The sequence below is a fragment of the Anomaloglossus baeobatrachus genome, chromosome 11 (genome assembly GCF_048569485.1).
Source record: "Anomaloglossus baeobatrachus isolate aAnoBae1 chromosome 11, aAnoBae1.hap1, whole genome shotgun sequence".
Classification (NCBI taxonomy): domain Eukaryota; kingdom Metazoa; phylum Chordata; class Amphibia; order Anura; family Aromobatidae; genus Anomaloglossus; species Anomaloglossus baeobatrachus.
Window position 1 is genome coordinate 60,465,067 of NC_134363.1, and position 17,445 is coordinate 60,482,511.

The following is a 17,445-nucleotide window of genomic DNA, read 5'->3' on the forward strand; positions in this document are numbered from 1 at the left end:
TTCCCCCCCCCCTTTCTGCATAATGTTCCCTCCATACTCTGCCCTCACACTATTCCCATATCTATACTGCCCCCCACACTACCCAGTCTCTATATTAAAAGCACACATTTCTCCTCCCCATACGACCTCCATACTTAACTCCCCAATGCTCATATTGTCTCCTCACACATTCTCACATCTTACATACTGTCTCCTATAAAAAAATGAAAAAAACCCTTATTTTTATATAGCACTAACATATTCCGCAGCACTTTACATACATCAGTCTCCTCACATATACCCAGTGCCCATCCATACTGTCTGCTAACACATTCCCAGCCTGCCTTACCATATAGTCTCCTCACATATTCCCAGCGCCCCAGCCCATACTGCCTCATCACCAATTCCGCCTCGCCAATCCTACCCATATTGTCTCCTCACTCATACCAGCCCATCTTACCATAATGTCTCTGCACACATTCCCTGAAGTTGCACCTATTGCTAAAGCCCTGCATGCCTCGCCCCAACCCATCGCCATCCTGCCATGTCGAAGGTATATGCCACGATTTTCTGATTGGTGCAGATTATATTTTCAGGACTCAAACAGCACTCTATTGGTATGTTCACACAAGGTTTTTGAACTTTCTGAAGTTCTACCACATGTTCACATGGAATTTTTTAAAATTGAATTCTGCTTTAAAATCCACATGAAAACCCAGTCAAAATATTAGCTTTATTAAGTTCATTGTAGAACATGCCTATAGTGTACAGGCTGCTATTTTTATTTTCACTGTTTCTCCTCCCTCCCCCAACCCAGTGCAGGTGCTCCCGTGTATGTGAGAGTCGGGCAAGACAATTGCCAGCTGAACGATCGGCCAAAGTTGGCCAAGCCTACTAATTTTGGTGGCACCTAGTGACCGTCTTAGGTGTACAATAACATTATGTGTGTATCATTCAGCCAACCACCATCTAAAGTGTATGGGGGGCTATAAACATTAGACTTAAGTTGGCCCAATCTACCAATTTTGGTGGCACCGGTTGACATTCCTATGTGTTCGATAACACTATGTTTATGTTCAGCCAACAATTATCTAAACTGTATGGGCGGGCTATAAACATTAGATTTGAGTTGTCCAAGCCTATCAATTTTGGTGGCACCAGTTGCCCTTCCCATGTGTACAAATAACATTCTATGTGTATGATTCAGCCAACAACCATCTAAAGTGTATGGAGGGGCTATAAACATTAGATTTGAGTTGGCCAAACCTACAAATTTTGGTGGCACTGGTTGACCTTCCTATGTGTACAAATAACATTCTATGTGTACCATTCAGCCAACAACATTAGAACATTAGACGTAAGTTGGCCAAACCTACCAATTTTGGTGGCACCGGTTGACCTATAACATTGTATGTGTATGTTCAGCCAACATCCTTTTGATCTATGTTGGGAGCGGATCTGTTGAATTTAAGTTATGGGTGATGGTTGTCAACATCTATTATCACTGGGTGTTTCTTAAGCTGTACCCCTTCAATCCGCTATTAAATATCCCAACTCATTAACGAATTTTAATTCACATTTGGAGCCAAATTGTCCTTTTTCATAAAAATGCTTCTTACAGATCTAAAAGTAGAAACTTTTTGACTAAAAATGAAAAAAAAAAAAGGGTTTTCAGAAACTGTTGTAGATGGAAAAAGTTGATTTGAGGAGTTGGCTGTGGAATGGTTAAGGGACAAAATACATTTTAATCAATGGGTGAACCAAATATTTATAACTTTGCATTCCATCTAAAAAGGACATCCACTCCTTTGAATTGCTCATTAACCTCTACATTTGGCTCCATATCTCCACCATTACCCAATCTAGGTCTTCATCACAACAGATGATTGAGTCTGTGCCGTGTTACTGCAATTTAAGTGTTAGCCTTAAAAAAAAAGAAATAGTGTTAAGATTCATAACCATGAACTTACGTGTTGTCGCACTAGAAACGTTAGATGCCGCGCTGTAGACTCCATCGGAGGTAACTGCAAAGACGGTGAAGCTGTAGTCTGTTCCCGGGGCCAGACCCTTTATTTCTGTGGTGTTTGTCTTTATTCCGGTCTGTTGGCTAGTACCGCCGTTCACAGTATAGGTATAATTGCTGGCATTAGGGTCACTGGAGGATGTCCAACTAAGCGTCACCGAATTCTGTGTTCTAGAAACTACTGTCAAGCCTATGACAACTGAGGGCACTTGGAAAAGACACAACACAAATACATTGTAATTCAAAATTTGGAAATCAGCTTATAAAATACTCACATAACCAAGTATAATATTTGCATATTATGAAACCCCCACAGTTGCAGCATGTAAATGAACATACAATACAGATAAGTTAATGAGGGTTGAAATAGAACCAATATTTTTTTTTTTTAAACCGTCACATGGTTCCAGAGAGATAGACCTTTCCATTTAGTGCTTATTTTTATGGTCTTTAGTAAGGGGGTGGGGCTTACAGGGTAATTATGCAGCACAGCCTAAGGACACGCCCCTGAGGAACCCCAGGCAGAGGACTTACATTTATAAGCAGGGGTACGATAAAAAAAATAATTGACTTAGTCTGCTGTATTATGAATTCATTCTTTACATGCTGGAAATGTTGTCATAAAACCAGAAGGCACAGGAGGAATGGGTATTTTTTTTTATTCGGTCTATACCCTGTTACATTTGTACTTTTAAATATATGTTCCTATATGCTTTTGAGATGAAAAAAAAATTGTTTTTAGATTGCTCAAATTGTATGCATCAGTTTTTTTTCTTGGAAAATTATATCTATATCGTTTTGTGTGTATGCAAATTGATGGGTTGTTTTTCTCATATTACTCCTGAAACTGCAAAGCTTAAGGTTAAAAGTTGGAATTTCAATTTTAATGGCTTACACTATTTTGTGAACTACCTTTGCATTTAAAATACTCATTCAACCCTTAGATTAAGGATTAGTTTACAACATATGGTCACTTTTGGGGGATTTTATATAGGTCCATCAATACCAGCTTAAGGGTACATTCACAGGACCATATTTTTGATCCTAGTGCTGTCTGTGGAAAAAACTGACAGCACTTGGACCAATGTTATTCAATTGGGCTCTTTTTTTTCATTACACTATTCTCTTCCATATCTCGGATGACACTCATCTACTTAAAGTCTATGGGTACGCAAATAAATAGAAATTGGATCCCATAAGATAATTCATATTTCAAGATAAACCTCCTAATATCCTGAAAAAAAATGTTTAAAAAGGAAGATGTCAATAAAACGTAGACATATGGTAAATGTTATTTAAAGGGAATCAGCAGGTTTTTTTGTTATGTAAGCTGAAGCCAGTATGCTGCAAGGGTTAATTCAGGGATGCCTGTCTTCTCAAGGTCTGAGTTGTTGTTTATTTGCTATGTTTGTTTAAGCAGCAGGACCCTTATCATTGCTGGACTACAATGTCATGCACATGGCAGTCTGGCACACCCCCTCCTGTGATTGGCACCTCACAGTCAATGTACAATCTCTATTGAGAACCTGGTGTGGGCGGGGATAGCTCTCTCAGCTCTGCTGCACTGCTATATTTAAAATTTCTGATTGTGTCAGAATGGCTGCTTGTGTCAGTAATCTAAGTGATGCATGGTTGGATTCAGAATCTCTTTGCCTACATTATGTTTCTGGTTTGAGAGCTCTTTGCAAGACAAGCAAAGATTTTTACAAATTTGTAACTTGGTTTAAGAGCAATGCTTTGCAAGAAGAGCAAATACTCCCCGTGCACACGTCCGGTTCTGTCCTTTCACCACACTCTGACCCGCTCTGGAGGTAACTTTCTATACATATGTACTGTATACTGTACACAGTATACGATTGTACAGTACAGTATATACTATAAAGCATATGAATTTACATTTTTGGATACAGTATTGTACTTTCTGCTAACCAGTACAGCACATTGCTTAGACTGTACTTACCGCACACAGACAATTCTATTGTAAACTAAAGTGCAGTTCAATTTGCTTTATATGTTTTTACTGTATGTGCAGTATTTTATATTAGTGTACTGTAATAATTTTTTATGAATACAGTAGATTATTTTGTTACTGTATTAAGTTTAAATAAATGCAGTAAATATTTTTGGGCTGTGGAACGAATTGTCTGTGTGCCAATTATTTCCTATGGGAAAATTTGCTTTGATATAAGAGTAACTTGGTTTAAGAGCAAAATCCCGGAACCAATTATGCTCGTAATCCAAGGTTCCACTGTAATATATTCTATAAATATATATATATATATATACACACACAGTGTGTGTGTGTGTATTTATTTTTAATTCCACATAAAGTGGCACATGTCAGATATGAAAACTGGGGCCTTGTTAAGGCCATAACTGTTTGTAATGACAGGGGGGTAAATTTTTAGTTTACCTTTCTGGACATTAGCTCTAACTAATGAAATCACTTTGAGAAGTCACCAAATTAGTGTGCAATGCACAGTTGCGCAACAAAATGTGACTTTTGGAGTTTCCAAGTTGCTATTATGATCAGATCGGTGGGGCACAAAACCAGAGATCCCCTAATTTATGACAAACTGTGGTGTTCCCTACACTATAAAACTTACTCTAGTCTTCATTTGTAGAGAGGTGCACAGAGGCACTTACCACTCATCAGATGCTCCCGATTCACTAGTGGTGAGTGTCTCCTAATAAATCAGGGGAGACTAACTCCAAAATACCCCCCATCAAGACCAAGGATAACGACTCCAGCTTTGGTGAATTGGGGCTATAACCTATAGGCTGGAACTTCTTGTGGAACGTTTTTATACAGAGAATGCGATGCCGAATTTCAAAATTAACTTACGCGTTGTATTTGATGCCTTCTGAGATGTTTGACTTTTAACTCCATTTTGGGTCAACGTGAAGATGGTGAAAGTGTAATCCGTTCCCGGCGAGAGTCCATTTATAAGAATGAAGCTGCTCGTACTAATATTATTGATGTTGCCCGGTTGTCTGTTTATCGAGTACTGATAGGTATTTCTATTAACATCAGTAGTAGGGGTGGTCCAGCTGAGATTCATTTGATTCGTCCATACAGCAGTGACCTGGAACGTAGAGACGCTGGAGGGCACTAATGGGTACAAAAGGGGACACATCAGATTATCATGTTAGCCAAGTGAATGAGACCAATATTCTCATCAGTAGGACTGTAGCGTAGGGAACATATCAGTGATGTCTACACAGCGATACTACAATTTGCATTATAGTTTGTGAGCAATTGCCACTAAATTATGTATATATGAAAAAAAGAAGCTTCTGTCAGTGAATTGAAATAACGATGGTTACAGCCAGAGGATAAAAACCCTCTTGGGTTCTGTTCATATCTCCGTTGGAGACTCTGCTTACAGATTTTGGATGCAATGCAGGAAGAAAGGGGTTAATACCACACTGTTGTGGAGGAAAAGACAAGTCTGATCTGGGTCTTAAAGATGATTTATTAAACAACGCATTTCGGAGCACCCATTTCCATCAGGTCACAATCACATGATGCGATTGTGACCTCACGAAGGAGATGGTTCCTCCGAAACGCGTTTAATAAATCACCTTTAAGACACATTGGCCGTGTCTCTTACCACGGGAGGTAGTGAGCTCTCAATCAATAGAAATCTTCAATTGGAAATTGAATAAACATATAGCTGGGATGATTTAAGAAAACTGCACTCGCAGGGGGATTGGACCCGATGGCCCTTGAGGTCCCTTCCAACTCTACCATTCTATGATTCTTCCTACATGGTATGCAGTCTTAACCTCTTTCTTTCTGCATTATTGTCTATACCTTGTAAGGCTGCAGCAGCCATTGGATATCTACGCTTCTAAGTGGTTGTGACTCTCACAACCCGACAAGGAGAGCGCCCTTAACATATCACCCTTGTTTCCCATCCAGATAAGACTCTATTTTGCACTTCTCTGTCTTCTAGTCATTTTTCAGTTTACAGATATTGGAGAAAAATACTAGAGAAATCTATGTGCGCACATAGGCAAAGACCTGTCAATCCAGGACAGCGGGTGGGGAGAAGCCACCAGGCACCCACCTCTCTGACTAGTCTATACTGCAGTCTTGGTCGTCGTGACAATTAAAATATGTTTTTCTCTAAGTCGCCACAGCCCTTCACAGTCAAACATACCCGGTTGGGATAATTTAGCCAGCGCCTGATACATGCTGCCAAGCTTCAGGGATGTAAAACCAGAAACCATCTAAGACGATCCCTGAAATTGCTCAATATAAGACAACATAATGAAACAAATTGGCCATAGCTGCCAACTCAAATCCCGCGTAACTCCAGTGCTACCAATCAGGTGGTCCTCAGCAGTCCTGCAGTAACATCACATACAGTGTTTACATAACCGCTGCAATCAAAGACGTCAGCTGTGATTTCTCACATGTACAACACTTGACCACAGACTGGCTGCAGTGGTGGCATTAATAATGCAGAACAAAGGACCGGTGGAGACTAGTGGAGCAGGAGGCGATTTAAAAGTTGAGTAAGGCCCCTTTCACATTGCGTTTTTCTCTACGTCCACAGGTCCCGTCAGGGCATCCGTCCGGAACGCCCCTCCCCCACTCTGCAAAGCGTGCTCCGGACGTATGCGCCCGACAGGGCCATTCACTGTTATGGAGCTCTGTCTTGTGCCATTTTTTGCACATATAAGTTTCTGCAGACGGACACCCGAACGTACTCCTCTACGTTCGGGTGTCCGTCTGCAGAAACGTATATGTGCAAAAAATGGCACAAAACAGAGCACACGCTAACGCAGTATGCTCCATAACAGTGAATGGCCCTGTCGGGCGCATGCGTCCGGAGCACGCTTTGCAGAGTGGGGGAGGGGCGGTCCGGACGGATGCCCCGACGGGACCTGTGGACGTAGAGAAAAACGCAATGTGAAAGGAGCCTAAGGCCTCAGTCTCATGTCCTCTTGTGTCATACTTCTGTTATCTGTTTTTATTTTTCACATTTCAGGGTTTGTTTTTCTTATAGACACGATTGAGGCCAAATCAATTTATGACGCAAACTTGCTCAGTAAAGTAGTGTGGAAGCTCATTGGTGTAGTGAAATGGCTGTTATCCAATACCTTCTGCGCTCTCCTGTATGGATTTTAATGTTTGAAAAATAAAGGACCGGTGGGTGACACTTCAATTTCTTGTTTCCACAGACTCGTTGCCCCACTCAGCATAGTATCAGGCCCTTGTAGGTGTGATACCATAATTTACAAGAGTCACCGTCATTGCCAGCGCTCTACAATTCTTGTGCATGCGCGCAGCTTTCTTTGCCAAAATCATTGCGCCTCTGAAGCCAGGTGTACACGTCCCATATACAGAGGCCACTGCGCAGGTCCAGAAGCGGAGAAAAAGATTGATCTTCGGCTTCTCACTTGAGGTCAGACTTCGTCTCTGCTTCCAGACATGTGCAGTGGCCTCTGTAGCCGGGAAGTGTACACCTGGCTTTAGAGGTGCAATGATTTGGGTGAAGAAAGCTGCGCGCAGAGGCACAATGACCTGTAAGAAAGCGGTGTGCATGCGTGAGCTTTATAGAGCTTGCAATTACGCATTTTTTGCACATCATGTTATCCCGACCATCATAAAACGGTCAGTGGGACAACTAGTCTGGGGAAACAAATGCCCCATCGAGTAATCAACAGACTTATTAGCATATTAAAAATGGACTTTAAAGATACCTTTAAAGATCTGTTTAAGTATCAAACACTATAAAGGGTTAGTTAAGTAAATTTATTAAAGAATATACAAATACTGGTGGTTTGGAAGGAAGGGGGGACTTCTAAGGGATCACCTCTTTATAGCACTGTGCAATTTTCATTGCTCTACAATATCTCCTCGAAATATTTTGTCAACTATTCTCCCGAATACCTACACAATCTGACACAGTCAACATACTATAGGCACAGACTACATTTTAATATCCAGTTGACAATTTAGTCACACATTTCCAGTTATACAGAGATTTTCACTATTGAGATTTTTTTTGGGAACTGCAAATAATTACTAAAAAGAGGCCAGGTCAAGAGATCTGACAACCGTTCCTCTTTACTAGTGTTAGCCTATATTCACATGTCCATTAATCTTCTCAGTTCTAAGATGGAACTGTATGCAGGAACTTCTTGTGGAACGGTTTTATTCAGAGATTGCAATGCCAAATTTTACAATTAACTTACGCGTTGTATTTGATGCCTGCTGAGGTGTTTGGCTTTTAACTCCATTTTGGGTCAAAGTGAAGATGGTGAAAGTGTAATTCATTCCCGGCGAGAGTCCGTTTATAACACTGTAGCTGCTGGTACTTGTATAATTGACGTTGCCCGGTTGTCGGTTTATGGAGTACTGATAGGTGTTTTTATTAACATCGTTCGGGATGGTCCAGCTGAGATTCATTTGATCCGTTAATACAGCAGTGATCTGGAAAGCAGAGACGCTGGAGGGCACTAATGGGTGCAAAAGGGGACACATCAGATTATCATGTTAGCCCAATGCATGAGGCCAATATTCTCATCAGTAGGACTGTAGCGTAGGGAACATATCAGTGCTATCTATACAACGCTACTACAACTTGCCTTATAAGTAGAGATGAGTGGACTTGTGGAAGTTCAGCCAGACTTTAGAAAAAGTATAGATCAAGACTCGGACATAACCTGAATCACAATGGAAGTCACTGATTGGGCAGCTCGGGTCTCCACTTGTAAGCGGGTACAAGGCTCTGCCACTCCTGCAGAAGTGGCCGGCATGCATGGACGTTTACTAAGTGTATTATTTGGAACGGTTTAATTTAGTTACTGGCCACCTGGTGGCAACGTGGCTCAGTGACTGCTTTCCTGACACTCAGTTAGGAAGGGGTTGAAGACAAGGAGGAGTATAGAGTATAAAAAGGGCAGGATACAGAAGAAGGACAGGAGAGTCCCCAAGAAGACGAGAAAGACAAGAAGCCCCCAAACTTTGATTAGAAGAGATCCTAAGGGTCGACCTTTGACAGAAGACATGCGCGGCCCTGCTCTTAAGAGGACTGGTGATAACTGCGTCCCTGAAAAAGGGTTGAGTCTGGACGGTCGGTGTAGCTTCCGTTTTTTCCTGGAAGGAATACCCTATGAATCCTCTTGCGAGACAGAATCTCAGTGGGCTCTTAAAGGAGAAGAGTAGGTCCTTGCCAGAAGCACAGGAGGAGGAGTGTTGTCGTTAGAGGCCCCTTCAATAGCACAAGCTAAATCCCTGTTGGTGGGACAGAGAGGGCTGAAAGGACTTTTTGAATCTGCTAGTGGAGTGGGACGTCAGACAAAAGAATGAGGGGCCTAGAATCGAAGCTCAGGCTGTACTGTTTATTGGACGTGTCATTTCAATTTTGCATATAGTCAATGCAAATGGACAAATACACAGACTAGACTGTAAAGAAACCAATACATGGGCTGATGTTCATGTAGTATAAAATTAATGAAGGACAAATACATTTCTTAAGCTTAACTTTTTTAGGAAAAAAAAAAAAAAATAATCTTTTTTGTGAGCGGGATTTACCTTATTAAAATTAAAGGGATTTTCCAGGCTTGAGAGATACATTTCTGCAGTCACTCTATGTGACTGTGGATTAGTTAACCCTGATCCCACCAAGGACACTATCTGCAAGGAGTTTGTATGTTCTCCCCGTGTTTGCGTGGGTTTCCTCCGAGTTCTCTGGTTTCCTCCCAAACTCCAAAGACATACAGATAGGGACTCTAGATTGTGAGCCCCAATGGGGACAGTGTTGCCAATGTATGTAAAGCTCTGTGGAATTAATAGCGCTATATAAATGAATAAAATTATTATTATTATTATTATTATTATTATTATTATTATTATTATTATTATTATTATGTGAATAAAGCACACTGTCAGGATTCCCATCTATTGCCAAATCCAATGGATGGTAAAAATGACTTTCAGTATGCAATGTGCATACCGGGGAGGTCACGTACCAATGATACTCATCCAATTCTCTCAATATTCAACTAGATACGTTAATGCCTACTCAATCTGTGTCACGCTATGTATGGAGAAGTACTATCGTACAGAGAACAGGGTTAGGAATGGGGACCCTGTGTCTAAGGAAGGGGGAGATGGTGATTGCTGATCAAACCTTCCGCTGGCCGCTGACTCTCCTGACCCCCCTAGATAGGTTCCGCACATATGCGCCAATCAGGATGCCTGGCCATGGCTGACTCTGAACTGGGCTCAAAGTAAGGAATGGATGGTATGTGTGCTTATTCAACCCCACTTAGCTCTAAACAAGACACAGGGAGGACAAACAGGAAAAGAGAATGAATAAGTGATCTCCAAAAAGACTCAGGGAGAGGAACAGCAACAAAAAACGTTTCTTCAGATGAATGCAAGCCGATTGCTTGCATCCAAAGTCTATATAGTAATATAACTATCATCAGCAAGCACCCAGAGAAAATATGAGTATTTAAGGACACAAGGGGAAGTGATTATTATTAGCAGCTGAAAGTTAGGATATCCGCAGGGTCATAAAAGGAAAGGGATAAACTCCAAGCAGATAAGATACATAGGATACCTTTTACACCACAGCAGGAAGAATAGAAGGTCATGGAGCAGTTTGTGTAGGCCAACACTGTGACCTTCTACAGATGGACACCAAGGGACTGTCTGTTAACTTTGAAAATGTAGCAGTAGGTGGGGATCCTGACAGTGTATGCTGTACACACTGTCAAGAGTCGCCAATCGGCAGTCAGATGGAGTGATTGCAGAAATTTACCTCAAGCTTGGAAAGGTCCTTTAAATTTATGGTGTGGCCCCTACTAACTTATTTGCTACTGTCCTGACCACTCTAAATCCTGTTCTACCTATAGGAATAAAAGGTCAAAACAGATATTGTTCTGACATTTCCGTTCATGATTGGTCCTCTAGGACATAATTGTGACAAAGCAGGTTATAAAGTTATAAGTCTACAAATTGTGTTAGACAGGGGCTCAAGTAATCCACTTACATGTGGTTTCATTCCAGGTGATTCCAGGGCTGTTGGTGCCAGTGTTATCGATTGCATACACAGTTATAATATAGACGACTCCAGGAAGTAAACCAGTTACTGGATCTGGAGATGTGTTAGTAGTAGTATTTTTTATGACCGATGTTCCATTATTGATAATTACTGTGTAGCTGGTAACATTCAGATTGGTTGAGTTGGTCCATGTCACAATGAAGGAGGTTTCGGTGACGTTCGTTGTTTTCCAGTTTGTAACGTCAGCTGGGACTAAAAGTTGGAAAAGATAAATAATAATGAGAGAATTAATTGAACGTCTACATTTTCTTATGAAATCAGAATTGCATCCTATAGTAGCTGGAAAAGTCGAATTTCTGAGCTAAAGTACTCCAAATGACCAGATTTTTTTTCTTGATACTTTGCTGACAGTTGTTCATATTAGGTGTGCCTATATGTGGCTACTTAGTGGATTCTAGCTAGTTGAGGGTATTGCTAGCATGTCGTGATAATGTATTGACTTTGTAGTGGGAGAAAGTAAGGTCTTTAAAAAGGGGTTCCTCTCATCATGGCTGCTCGGGAGCGCACCATTCCTGCACCTCTAGCCTCTTGGCTTGGCAGGAGCTGTATGCTCCTGAGCAATTGACAATTTATACCAGCGAGGCAAGAGTTAAGGGTACTTACACGGTGCAATCTCGCTAGCAAGATCGCAAGCGATCGTACCCGCCCCTGTCGGTTGTGCGACACGGGCAAATCGCTGCCCGTGCCACACAACCTCGCTTACCCTCATCACACGGACTTACCTGCCCTGCGACGTCGCTTTGGCCGGTGATCCGCCTCCTTTCTAAGGGGGCGGTTTGTGTGGAGTCATAGCGACGTCACATGGCAGGCGTCCAGTAGAAGCGGAGGGGCGGAGATTAGCGGGACGTAACATCCCGCCCACCTCCTTCCTTCCGCATTGCCGGTGGAGGCAGGTAAGGAGATGTTCCTCGCCCCTGTGGTGTCACACATAGCGATGTGTGCTGCCGCAGGAACGACAAACAACCTCGTTAATAAGCAGAGAACGATTTTTAGTTTTAGGACGACCTCTCCATGGCAAAATGATTATGACCGCTTTTGCGATCGTTTAACGTCGCTCGTACTTGTCACACACTGCGATGTCGTTAATGACGCCGGATGTGCGTCACAAACACCGTGACCCCGACGATAATTCATTAACGATATCGCAGCGTGTAAAGCCCCCTTTAGACTTCAGAACAGAGGAATTTTTAAAACAAAGTACGATGCCCTAAGCTGACCATTTTTATAAATGGGGTAGATACAATGTTTTGATCACCTTTTCTTACATTTTTTGTTGTTGTTGAAGAGATGAAAAACGCAATTCTGGCATTTTGATTCTTTTTTCTCATTGCGCAGTTTAACCATCGTATTAATTTATTTTACACTTTGATATATCCGACTTACGAATGCAATGATATCAAATACTTGTATTTCTTTTCTTAACTTTTAATGGAGGAAAAGAGGGAAAATTTGAATATTTTAATTTTTTCATATTTTTAAAAAACTTTTTTCTTTTATTAAACTTTTCATTGTATAACGCGCCCCTCTGCCAGCGAGCTGTAAATGGCACTGTCACAGATTGACCATTTAACAGGTTAACAACTGTTGCCGGATTCCGCCCCTTTCATGTCTATTAGAGGCAGATGATGGCTGAATAATTCAGCCAGCATCTGCAGGAAAAGATTTGGGCTTAGCAGGGAGAAGCAGAGGCGTAACTAGGATGTGGTCATGATGGGGACACATATACCAGGATGAGGCCATGTATAAAAGGATGGGCCATGATGGGGACGTATATACCAGGATGAGGCTATGTATAAAAGGATGGGCTATGATGAGGCCATATACCAGGATGGGGCCATATATAAAAGGTTGGGGCCATATATAAAAGGATGGGCCATGATGGGGACATATATACCAGGATGAGGTCATGTATAAAAGGATGGGCCATGATGGGGATATGTATACCAGGATGAGGCCATATATATAAGGATGGGCCATGATGAGGACATATACCAGGATGGGGCCATGATGGGGGCATATATACAAGGTTGGGGCCATATATAAAAGGATGGGCCATGATGGGGACGTATATACCAGAATGAGGCCATATATAAAAGGATGGGCCATGATGGGGACATATACCAGGATGGGGCCATGATAGGGGCATATGTGACGCCCCATGGTAATGAGGTACTCTGTCCCGGGTGTGTGTGGTGCACAGGGAAGTCGTGGTCGCAGCCGATGCCCGTTCCCGTGGCCCTGGGGGTCGGTCCAAAATAAAAAGGGGTAAAATAAAAGAAAAAAGGGAAAAATAAAAAAAAAAGTTTTTCGACTACGACACTGTGTGTGGCCAGGTTATGGGAGCTGCCACTGCAGAGTCCTGCTGGGGCTGGTGGAGTAATACAGCTTAGGTGTTTTGGGCCTTCCGCAAGCAGGGCTAGGCCCCGGCAGTTGATGATGGGGGTTATAATAGGAAACAGTCTGTGTACTGAGGCGAGAAGGAAACAGTCCACACAAGTATTGCAGTTTCAACTTGTCTTTACTTACGGCCTGGTACCTGGACCCGCTGGTGCCGGTTTCAGGTGTTCCCGTTTCCCTTGTTTTCCGTGCCAGCTGTGACTTTGGGTAACTGTCCTCCGTGCACACTTGTTTGTATTGGGCTCCCATGGCTTAGAGCAGGGTTCCCCAACTCCAGTCCTCAAGGCCCACCAACAGTGCATGTTTTCAGGATTTCCTTAGCATTGCACTGCTGTTGGAACCAGGACCTGGACAGGTAATTACATTAACACCTGTGCAATGCTAAGGAAATCCCAAAAACCTGCACTGTTGGTGGGCCTTGAGGACTCTAGTTGGGGACCTCTGGCTTAGAGCTTTTGAGGAAGCCCCTCTGTTTCAGTCTTGGTCCTATTGCAGGCAGCCTGGACTATTTAATGGGTGAACGTTTGTCCATGGTCCCAGGTCTCCTCTTTGCTGCTGATGCTTCAGACTCTTTGGGTGGTGAGGGACCCTGGAGATTCCCTCACCTGGCAGAATTAACAGTTGACCATAAAGTGTCCTGCTGTCCTAGGGTCTGCACCCCGACTTGTGCTGAGTCCTGTGAGCCTTGGTCCCGTACTTCCACAAGCACCCTGGGTTCCTGGAGTCCGAAACTTCCACAGGTAAACCACAGTTCCTGGAGTCCTGGTTCCGTACTCCACAGTCCTTCCCTCCTTTACAGCATTCCGTTCTTACTTCAGGTCTGTTTACACCTTTCTTTCTCTACTCCTCACTTCTCTCTCCACTTCACTCCTCACTTCCTCCCGCATCTTCCCAACTGACCACAGAACCCTCCCCTTTGCTGGGTCTCTCCCTACAGATTGGGTGGCAACTAACCAATCAGTGCCCGTCCCTTTTACCTGTTGCTAGGCAGTCTCCCAGTCTGGAAATGGGGTTGTGTATGTGGCCTGAGGGTGCTGGTGTGTTGACTGGCACGGGTATTCCGGGGTTTGGGTTTCCACTGGTTACATATTGTGGCACCTGATACCTCAGGGGTGCTACACATATATACCAGGATGGGGCCATATATAAAATCATGGGCCATGATGGGGACATGTATACCAGGATGGGGCCATATATTCCAGGATATAGCCATGATGAAGTCATACACCAGGATGGGGGACATATTTACCAGGAAGTGGCCCAGGATGGGGGACATTAGTGCAGGATAGGGGTCAGTACTGCACTGTACTGAGGGGGTGGGGGGTGGGGGGGGACTTGTATGTCTATAGGATTTAGAATGCTCCAACAGCCCATATATCTGACTTGCATATTGGGTTCAGGCTCAAACTTTGTATCGGGGTCCAGCGGCGGACTGGAGTACCTGGGGCCCACCAGGAAAAATCAATCTTGGGGCCCACCAGCACCATGCAGTTGCCATACTGTATATAGCAGGGGTGGGATTCAAATTTTTAACAGGTTATCTGTAAACCCCGCCCATTTGAAAACCACACCCATTCTGTAACCACACCCATTGTTAGCCACACCCATTTTCACGCAATTTCCTCAACCAAAAAATACAAGTAATTTAAAGTAAAATCTCCTTCCCCTTCCTCTCCTGTCCAGCATCAGTTGTTCCAGTCACTGTCAGTCTTATTGTATTAAATGATTTTTCTACAGTTTTTAAAAATTATTACTAAAGGAGCCCTGCTAAAATTGGAATGGACGACCTTCCCCATACAGATCCCATCCCATTATGGCCTCTTTCCCCTGCAGATCCCATCCCATTATGGCCTCTTTCTCCCTACAGATCCCATCCCATTATGGCCTCTTTTCCCTTACAGATCCCATCCCATTATGGCCTCTTTCCCTTGCAGATCCCTTCCCATTATGGCCTCTTTACCCTGCAGATCCCATCCCATTATGGCCTCTTTCCCCAGCAGGTCCCATCCCATTATGGCCTCTTTCCCCAGCAGATCACATCCCATGTGCTCCTTTTCCCATATAGCATCCATCTTATGTGGCCCCTCTCCCCATATAGCTGCCATCTTAATGCGGCTCCTCTCCCCATATAGCTGCCATCTTAATGTGGCTCCTCTCCCCATATAGCCACAAATAGCTGCCATCTTATGTGGCCCCTCTCCCCATCTAGCCACATATAGCTCCCATCTTAATGTGGCCCCTCTCCACATATAGCCACATATAGCTCCCATCTTATGTGGCCTCTCCCCATATAGCCACATATAGCTTCCATCTTATGTGGCCCCTCTCCACATATAGCCACATATAGCTGCCATCTTATGTGGCCCCTCTCCCTGCATCTTCGGGTCACTGAGCGCTTATCTGCTCCAAGCACCGGTGGCCTCTCCTCTGTCTTCCGTCCTCCTCCACAGCTCTCTGCACACTAAGGGTATGTGCGCACTAGGTGTTTTTTGTGCATTTTTGGCTGCAGAAAAACGCACAAAAATGCACCCGCGGTAAAAACGCGATGCATTTTTACGTTTTTGGCTGCGTTTTTGCTCACTGCTTTTTTATGCGGTTTTTTATCAGTGAACAATGCCATTAAAGATTGTTGAAAAAAAAGATCTGATGTCATTTCCTTCTTCAATATGCTCTTCATTCTCCACTAGTGTATGCAGGAGAGCAGACAGCTGCAGAACTACAAGGCACAGCATGCGCCATCCAGGACTGTATGCAGGAGTTTTTTGCCCTCCAAAAAAATGACGTGGGCTTCGCCATATTTTTGTATGCTAGCCAGGTACAGCAGGCAGCTATGGGCTGCCCCCAACCCCCAGCTGCCTATTTGTACCCGACTGTGAACCAAAAATATAGGGAAGCCGTTTTTTTTATTTCATGAATTTCATTAAATAATTAAAAAAAAAAATGACGTGGGCTTCGCCATATTTTTGAGTCCAGCCAGGTACAACTAGGCAGCTGGGGATTGGAATCCGCAGTGCAGGGTGCCCAAGCTTTCTGGGCACCCCCTCTGCGAATTGCAGTCCGCAGCCACCCAAGAAAATGGCGCTTTCATAGAAGCGCCATCTTCTGGCGCTGTATCCAACTCTTTCAGCTGCCCTGATGTCGGGTGGCTCGCTGGGTAATAATGGGGTTAGAGCTAGCTGTATATTATCAGCTGGCCCTAAGCCCGAAATTCATGGTGTCACGCCAATATTAGACATGGCCACCATGAATTTCTAGTAAAGATAAAAAAAAAAAAAACACAACACACAGAAAAATATTTTTATTAGAAATAAAACACAACACAATTAGTGACTCCATCTTTATTGAAATAAAGAACCCCCCTCCGCAGTAATCCTGGGTCAGGGTACCGCGCCATCCAATCCAGATCCAATATCATCTGATCAGTTTGCTGGAAGGCAGAGCGATCAGATGATGTGTATTCCATGACACAGCAGCTGATTGTATAAAAGCAGTTTATACAATCAGCTGATGCATCAGTACAAAAAAAAAAAAAAGAAAAAATACCCACACACTTCTGTGCAGACTCCTGTCAGACCGATCAATGCAGGACCCGGCGGTAATCAGCTGATAAAGTCTCCTGACGGCATCAGCTGATAGTTTAGCCGGCCGGGTAGTAAAAAGGCGGCGTCACCGCTGTCACTGTCAGCTGATTCCATCAGGTGACCGCATCAGGTGATCAGCGCCAGGTCCTGCAGCTATCGGAGGTGTCCCGGCCGTCTGCACACAGCCGGAGCCGCGGTACCGGGAGCGGACATGGCACCGGGAGGCTGCAGACAGGTGAGTATGAGGGGACCCCGCACCCCCCCTCCGGGGCCCCCATACACCCTTCCTGGGCCCCTGCACTCCCACCCCGGGGCCCCTGCTCGCTCTCCGGGCCCCCGCACCCCCCCCCGTTCCCCGGGCCCCCGCACCCGCCCT

General features: G+C 43.7%; 1 protein-coding gene across 1 annotated transcript in view; it reads right to left on the reverse strand.

Moving 5' to 3' along the window:
• The window catches only part of PTPRH (protein tyrosine phosphatase receptor type H), a 199,538-nt gene that overhangs the window by 70,536 nt on the left and 111,557 nt on the right, over positions 1 to 17,445 (reverse strand). Inside the window, exons 3-6 of the mRNA XM_075327496.1 lie at positions 11,020 to 11,283; positions 8,213 to 8,476; positions 4,848 to 5,114; positions 1,950 to 2,210 (exon numbers count right to left, since the gene is read on the reverse strand). Of these exons, the coding sequence (XP_075183611.1) occupies positions 1,950 to 2,210; positions 4,848 to 5,114; positions 8,213 to 8,476; positions 11,020 to 11,283 (1,056 nt within the window). The remainder of the gene's footprint in view (positions 1 to 1,949; positions 2,211 to 4,847; positions 5,115 to 8,212; positions 8,477 to 11,019; positions 11,284 to 17,445) is intronic.